The sequence below is a fragment of the Phalacrocorax carbo genome, chromosome 25 (genome assembly GCF_963921805.1).
Source record: "Phalacrocorax carbo chromosome 25, bPhaCar2.1, whole genome shotgun sequence".
Classification (NCBI taxonomy): Eukaryota; Metazoa; Chordata; class Aves; order Suliformes; family Phalacrocoracidae; genus Phalacrocorax; species Phalacrocorax carbo.
Genome location: NC_087537.1, coordinates 4157006 through 4164974, shown reverse-complemented (window position 1 = coordinate 4164974; position 7969 = coordinate 4157006). Strand labels below are relative to the sequence as shown.

At 62.3% G+C, this 7969-nt stretch overlaps 1 protein-coding gene across 1 annotated transcript in view; it reads left to right on the top strand.

Moving 5' to 3' along the window:
• Positions 1 to 703: 703 nt before the first annotated feature.
• KCNH6 (potassium voltage-gated channel subfamily H member 6) overlaps positions 704 to 7969 on the top strand; it is a 33397-nt gene continuing 26131 nt past the window's right edge. Inside the window, exons 1-2 of the mRNA XM_064473363.1 lie at positions 704 to 900; positions 4029 to 4259. Coding sequence (XP_064329433.1) covers positions 825 to 900; positions 4029 to 4259 — 307 coding nt within the window. The 5' untranslated portion in view covers positions 704 to 824. The remainder of the gene's footprint in view (positions 901 to 4028; positions 4260 to 7969) is intronic.

Here is a 7969-nt window from a genome sequence, read left to right as displayed (position 1 = left end):
CCCCAGGCACCCTTCACCTGCACTCCCACCACATCCTCTTGTCCAAACACCCAATCCTCCAGCACCCCCTGTCCCAGCCCCCCAGGGACCCCACCTCCAGGACCCCCATCACTCCCCGTTCCAGCCCCCCAAGGACCCCACCTCCAGCACCCCCATCACCCCCTACCCCAGCCCCCCAAGGACCTCACCTCCACCCCCCATCACTCCCTGTTCCAGCCCCCCAAGGACCCCACCTCCAGCACCCCCCAGAACCCCTCTGCTCCCTCGCCCCCATGCTCCGCCCCAGAGCACCCCGAGTCTGCGGGGCCGGTGCCAGGCGGTGCGGTGCGGGTGCCTGTGCCGCGGGATGCCGGGGGGAGCCAAGGGGAGCCCGGGGGCTGCCGGGGGGAGCCGGGGGGGTGCCGGGGGGAGCCGGGGGGTACCAGCTCCCCGGCCGGCAGCTGTTGCTGCTGACAGGTCCTCCGGCGGGCCGGGGCAGCGGTGACTAAGCACTTTGGGGATTTCTACTCTTATTATTTTATTCTATTATTTTCTCCCCCTTTGAAGCGCGTCCTCCCCCCCCTTCCCCCCCCATCCCCATCCTCCCCGGCCGCCCCCGCCCGGAGCCGGGCGCGGCAGGGCGGGCGGAGGGGTTCCCCCTTCCGGCCACCGGGAGCACGGGAGCCCCGGGCCGGCTGGGCTCCAGAGCTCGGCCAGCCCCGGGGTGAGGCGGAGCGGGGCCGCGCCGTGCCGGGCCGGACCCAGGCGCTCCGGGGCCGGGCCGCGCTCCCCGCCGCCCCCGCGGTAAGTTCCGCGGCTCCCGGGGCGCGCAGGGCGGCGGAGCGATGCCGGTACGCCGGGGCCATGTGGCCCCCCAAAACACCTACCTGGACACGATCATCCGCAAATTTGAAGGGCAAAGTGAGTACCGCAACCCCCGGCCCCGCTCCCGCTCTCCCCGGGCGCCCCCCCCAACTTCGGGGCACAGCGGGGAGCGGGGTGGGGGTGGGGGGGACAGGCGGGAGGGCAGAGCGGGGCCACCCGCACGGTGTCCCCGGGGAAATGAAGGCGCCCCTGTGACCTCCCGGGGCGGGGGGAGAGGGGTGGGCGACAGCCAGGCAGTGTCCCCGCGGGTATTTATAGACAGGGCGACACATGGGGGACGAGCGGTCCCAGACCGGTGGTCCCCCGGGGGGGGCTGGAGACCCCGCAGCCCCCCGCAGTCCGCGGGCTGGGAGGGGGTCCCCGGGGTGGCGAGGAGGGGGTCCGGCTGGCAGGGCTGGGGCGAGGGGTGTACGCCAGCGCAGACGGGCTCGCTGCCTGTTTGCCTTCAACTCCGCGCTGCTCGGAGGCAGCCGTCCCTGGTGAAACGTTGCCATTTGCTGTTGCTCGGAGTAATCCCTTTATATGAATTTTTTGGGCTGGTTTTCGTGTCAAATATAGCGAAGAGTTCGTGCGCATCGGGGAGTGCTGGGGTTTGCGTGCGACTGGGTGGGGGTTGCGGGGAGGAGGCAGCAGGGGCTCCACTGCCTGGGCACCCTGATGGGGCTGGGTCCCCCTCTACGCAACCAGGGACGAGGGGAGGGGAGCAGGGGGTAGGGGTGTCCCCAAAAGGTGTGCTCGGGGGTCTGCCACGGGTTGCTGGGGCTGCACACCCCCCTCCGCCCTGGCTCGCTGTGGTTTTTTTCCAGTGCCCGAGTTTGCTGGGTGGGCAAACGTCCCCGGTGCTGCCATCCCTGCCGGATCTGCGCTGCCTGCCCTGGCAGTGAGTGACATGACCCTGGGGACAGAAAGCGAGAAAAACTGTCCCTGGTTCCTATCAGTCCCCACTGCGAAGCGGCGGCTGGGGAGCAGCGGGGGCATGCAGCCAAGCGTGCCAGCGGGGAAGCAGCCAGGCCCCCTCGTCCCTGCCCGCTCCCTGCCTGCGCTCTGCCAGCCATGTTGGGCACCAGCTGGGCTCTGCCGAAACATCGCCCTGTGCTCCCCCGTGGCAGCTTCGTGGTCTGACAGGTGTTGGGAGACACCAAACTAGCCCCACCACCACATCGCTGTCGCTGGCAGCGCATCCTCCCCTGCTCATGGGTGCCTTCATCCCCACCCTGCAGCTCCCATGGCTGCAGCTATACCTGGCGAGTCCCCACCGGAGCCGGAAAGGCCCAACGATTCCCTGCCAGGGCTGCTGCAGAGACTTGGTACTGTGGGGGCAAGGGCAAATCTGCAGGTGAGGGCAGGGCAGAAAGCAAATCTGGGGTGAAAATACCCCCAAGGAGACCTGGCTCTGCAGCTCCTTCCCATCCCAGCCTTGGTCACATCCCCTGCGCTCAGCACAGCTTGCTCCGGCACCCTGCCAGCCCCATAAATCCTGTCCTGCACCAGCCCAGCCTGGATCCAGCCTGGATCCAGCCCATGAGGCTGGTGCTGGATGGGGAAATGTTCATCACAGATGGGGAGCACACCCCGGGAGTGGGGCTTTCGGAGAAGGTCCCCTCCTTGTGCCGCCTTCCAGCTGGTAGAGTGCTTTGGATAGAGAAGGATCGGGAAGAGGGAACTGGGAAACATTTGGCCGTGGTGGTTTGTGCTGTTTGCAGCACTGGCATCAGCATCATCCCTGTGTGAGAGAGGGAAAAGTGCCAGGGTGGGAGCCCCCCACAAAGGGCCACCAAGGGCTGCCACAGGGTGGGATGAAGCTGGAGACCTCGGTGCAGCGTCCCTGGGGCACTGGTTATATTGAGCGGCATCCTCCAGAGCTGGGACTCCGCAGGTGACAACAGGAGATCCCTGATGTACCGGGGAGGTGTCACCCCACCCCACAAGGTCCCGGCGTGGGCTGCCACAGCCATGTGGAGGTTTCTCCTGCGTTTGGGTGAAATTCCCCACGAGGCTGGAGCACAGCAGGGCTCTGGAGCACACAGGCTGCAGATGCCATTCCTGGGTAATCCAGGAGATTAATTGGGGTCTGGGCTGGGATGCAGCCTCCAAAGGGACCCTCTGTTCTGACCTGCCTCTAGCTCCAGCCGATGCCAAATGCTGAGGGAGATGCGGCTGGGGGCGGGGGGGGGCACGGCATCCGTCGCATCAGCATCCACAGCCCCCTGTCACACCCCAGCAAACCTGTCCCAGAAAGGGTTCTCCCCAGTCCAGCAGCCCCTGACATCCCTGGAAAAAATAAAAAAAAAATCAAAACAAATCAAAGCTCTAGGGTCTCCCCCAGGATAAGGATGGAAGCAGCTCCATCTGGGCTGGACAACGTGGGCTGGGCAGCAGTGCCACACACCCCAGCACGACAGTGAGCCTGGCCCCAGCCCAGCCTGGGGGGCTGCAGTACCAGGTGGCAGTGGGGAAACACCACTCCCTGCCTCAGTTTCCCCTTTCCTCCACCTGAGCCCTTTTCTTCTTGAGCACAGAGGTCACGCAGCCCAGCTGGGTCAGCATTTGAGCTTCAGCCCAAAGGCACAATTATCCTATAAAACATCAAAAGAATCATTAGTGTGATGGTTTTTACCCGGCTTCCCACAAAGCCAAGTCTCACGCTCACTCCTCCTCTCGCCCCTTGCCTGACTTCAGTCAAATCTGAGCAAGGGTGGGAAGTCTCCAAGATAACTCAGGTCCCTGATAAGCTCCTGCGGAGTGACAGATGCTGCAGCTCTTCTGTCTGCCTGCAGTGCCGGCTGGGGACAAATTGCCCATGTATTAGACAGCAGTGAGTCCCCACATGCGAGCAGTGAGATGTTGAAGCAGCGCATGTTGTCCCACCCCAGCAAAAAATGTCTTTACTGGGGACCCTCCTTTGGGTCCCCCTGTCCCCATGGTCACTGATTCACATGAAATTGGGGGAATTTTCTCTCTCTGAAGGGCAGGGCAGCATGGGCTGGCACCAGCCATCCTCCCCCAAGACCTGTCACCGATGTCCCCGGGGAGCCTGTCCCTGCACAAGCCCCATGGCAGGTGGCATCAAAAAGCCCAAGCACCCCCTATCCACCCAGGCTGTCTCCCATTCCCACGGGTCCCCACCACCCCACTAAGCCTTGTGCTCTCCTGCCTCCCTTCAGACCGCAAGTTCCTCATCGCCAACGCCCAGATGGAGAACTGCACCATCATCTACTGCAACGATGGCTTCTGCGAGATGTTCGGCTACTCCCGCGTGGAGGTGATGCAGCGACCCTGCACCTGCGACTTCCTCACCGGCCCCGACACCACCAAGAGCTCTGTCGCGCAGCTCACCCAGGCCCTGCTCGGCTCCGAGGAGTGCAAGCTCGAGATCCTCTACTACCGCAAAGACAGTAAGAGTTGCTTTTTGGGGTGATCCGGCGGAGGGAGGTGTCATCTGCCTGGGATTTGGGTTGTCAGAGGCTGGTGGTGGGAGGCGAAGGGGGTCTGGTGCTACCAGGGGATCGGGATTGCACCCAGAGCTGGGGCTTTGCTGAGGGCAAGTCCATGGTGGCTCCTGGTGGGATGGCGCTGCCTCTGCTGTGATGGGGCACTGGGGGCATTGCAACCTCAAGTGATGGATTATTTGGGAATCAGGTCGTTTGCAAGCCCTTGGTGATGGCTCAGGGATCCCAGGGCAAGCAATGGCATCGCTCATGGGATCCCTGCATCATGAACGAGGATCCCGTGGGAAGCCCACGGAGGAGCCAGGCTGGGACACGGGTCTCTGGGTCTGTGCTCCGAGACGAGATGAGACAGACCCCCCATGTCTCTGCCAAAAGGGGTACAGCCAACAGCCTCGGAGCTGCCTTTCCAGCGAGCAGGCTGCGGCTGTGCGTGCACAGATGGAATTACGTTAAGATGAAAATGAAGCTTTGATGGAAAACACTAGTGATTAGTTCTAATACTGCAGGTAGTTAAATAAATATTTAGTGCTTAGTGCTGCAAACCAGAAGTGGCCAGGGCTCCCAGGGGCAGTGGAAATGCAGATCGGGTGCTCGCTAGGGGCTAAAAATATTAAGTATTTCCTTTTTTCAACCTGTGGAGCTTTCCCATTGCTTTAGATTGTATCAGTGGGGGCTTGGCCTGAGCAAGGGGCTGCACCCTGTTACTGGCAGCTGCCGGGGCAGCAGGGTGGAGGAGAAATAACTGGAAGCAAAGGGAGCAAGAAGGCAGGAGCCCTGGCTCCCAGCCTGGCACCCTATCTCCGGGGCTGGGACCCGGCTGTCCTGGCCTCCCTCCCAGACCCTATCTCCCGGGCTGGCATCCAGGTGCCAGCATATCGTCCCAGGAATTATCCGCTGGCAGCACCGCCACGTGTTAACCCGCACAGCTACCCCGGCGGGGCTGGACCCTGCGTGGTGGCAGGATCAGGCTGCTCACCAGCTGCGTTTCCGATATGATTTTCCTCCTGTCCTCACCGAGGGACCCGGCTGAGGCTCTTCTCTGCGGGGCCGGCCCTGGGCGAAGGGGGGCCGGGTAGCAGCGCTAGGGCTGGGCTGCGAGTTCCCCCTCGGCAGCGGTGGGTTGCAGGGGGCTGGCTGGAGCCCAGCACAGCCTGGGAGGCACGGGGAGAAGCAGGCACATGCTGTCCCCCTGCTCCCATCCCAACGCCAACGCGTGGCCGTGGCAAGGACAGAGTGTGCGGCTCTGTTCCCCTCCCTTGGGATTATTTCCCCATCCATCCCTGGGGACTGCTCAGCTGGAACCCGCTCCAATGCCAACCTTCCTGCTTTGAAGTGTTCCCTCCAGGCTTGCAGGATGCTCGGTGCTCTCCTCAGAGCCCTGCTCTTCCCCTAGGCCACGGGAAACTCTCAGCACAGCTCTGAGCTGCTTTCTTCTCTTTTTTATTAAAAAAAAAAAAAAAGGGGGAAAAAAAAAGCCCAGAAGCAAGCCCTTCATGTCTATTTTTAAAACCCAGTCCCACCAGCAATATGCTTTCCAATTGTTTCCCCCCAGCACTCAGCCTGCGACCGCTCAGCCCATTATAAATGGGTCTTATCGGCAAAGAAAAAGCCTTCGCTTTATAGGGAGCTGCTGCTTAATTAGCCAGCGGAGGCTCCGAACCCGCCTGTCCTCCTTTCATACCGGCAGCACCAATCTCCAGCCTCGACCTGCTGTTTATTACTGCGGTACTCCCGGCTCTGCAGCTCGCGGGGTTGTTTCCTCGCTTTTCTGGTTGCCAGACACAATATTATACCCCAAATCTGCCTGTCAGAGCCTCCCCCAGTAGGGCCAGGGTGGGATGGATAGGTGTGGGAAGGGGGGCACCCATGGGTGCCCGGGCAGGTGGGTCTGTGCACAGGCAGGGTGCTGTATGATGGGGTGATGCATGTCCCTGGGGAGAGCCTTGCTGCTCGGTCCACACCCAGATGCCCGTGCTGTCATTAGCTAAGTATAAAAGAAGCCATGGGTGCTGATGATGAGCCCAGCTCTGGGTGGCCAAAATGGAGCCAAGAACCAAGTCCAGTTGGGGGAAGACGGGACAGACCCAGCAAGGGCAGTTGTCCTTCCCTGCCACGGCAGCCCCAAAAAGGCCTCAGAAAGAAGGGAGAGCCTGGCCATGGTGCGTGTGGGCTCTAATCCCCCACTCAAAGCCAGGAGATCAGTGAAAAGTTAATTTCCTTACAAGATGCTGCACAGCTGGGGCTGCCCCAGCCAGAGGGGTCATTACGGGATCAGCTCCCGCCGGGACAGGGAGCAGCCAAGGCCACCAGCCCCAGGGACATGCTCCCCACAGTGTCCAGGGCTGAGCTGAGCCCCCTCCAGCATCCCCTGGGGACAGCACCGAGGGGCTGGCGGGGATGAGCTGCATCCAGGGTTGGGGTTTTTTTTGCCCCGAGATGACGTGCTTTGCAGTGAAGCCACTGGCGAGAGCCCCTGGGGTCCCCGGCATGGGGCCAGTGGCCACAGGTGCTGAGGACCGTGGCGCTGGCATGGCCCAAGCGGCAGCAGCTGGCAGTGCCTGCAGAGCGCTTCGCTGTTAATCTGCATGAATGTGATGCTTATGAATATGAAAGGGGAGACGCGGGGCTGAGACGGCTGGAGCAGCTGGTGGGGCAGCCGCCGCCTGCAGCCCCAGCCCCTCCACCCCCGTCCCCTCCCCAGGCAGAGCCCACGGCTGGTCCCCTCCAGCAGGAGCAGTTTGTGCTGGTCCCCTGGGACCGGCTCAGCCTGGCAAACTCATTACACTGGTGGTGTGAACTGGGATTTCCCTGGAGGGCTCCAGGAGGAGGAGGAAGGCTGCAAAGCGATTGGGGCACTTGGTGTGACCCAGGATGTCCCCCCGCAGCTTCCCATGGGGTGCCAGAGCAGGCAGCTGCCTGTGGGGCTGGCAGCCAGGCAGGCACAGGTTGTGGTGTGTCACTGCACCTGGGGGGGACAGGGGGACTAAATGACATGTCCCCTCTCTCCCCAGCCCAGGGCACAGCCGTGGCACGGCAATCCTTCAGCAGCTGCTGCCAGGAAGCCCTGGCTAAGGCAGGTGGGGATGGATCCAGCCAAGGTTTCTCTGTACAGCTTTATAAACAGCAACACGCAGCATGCCAACAGGCTTGCTGGAGGCAGAGGGCAAATCCTGCTGGCAACTGCCAGATCCTGGCTCTGTTGGGGCTGGGGGCCAGTGCTGGCGGTTCCAGGGAGCCTCTGCTGCTGCCCAGTGGGGTGGACAAGGCAGGGCGGAGGGGACCTCCCAGGTGGCGGAGGAGCAGAGAGGCACAGCCAGCTGACAAAATCCCAACCCAACTTGAGCTCTTTGCTTGTACAAAAATGTGGGGTTTAAGCCAAGCTGGGGCTGTTTGCTTTGTGTTCCTTTAAGGATCAGGCTCGACAGAGCTGGGCCGTGACCTCGGGAAAGGGACAGACACCATGGCCAGACTCCAGACAGGGACTTATAAACATCCCGCTTTGCAATGGCAAATGCTTCTGTCCCGGAGATCCTGCGCTGCGGGGCCAATTCTACCATCCTCGGCATGGCTGTGCCGCAGCTCCAGCCACCCCCATGGCCCGGCTCTGCCCTGGGGATGGCACAATCAGGGCACAAAACTGGAAGAGACACATTTTC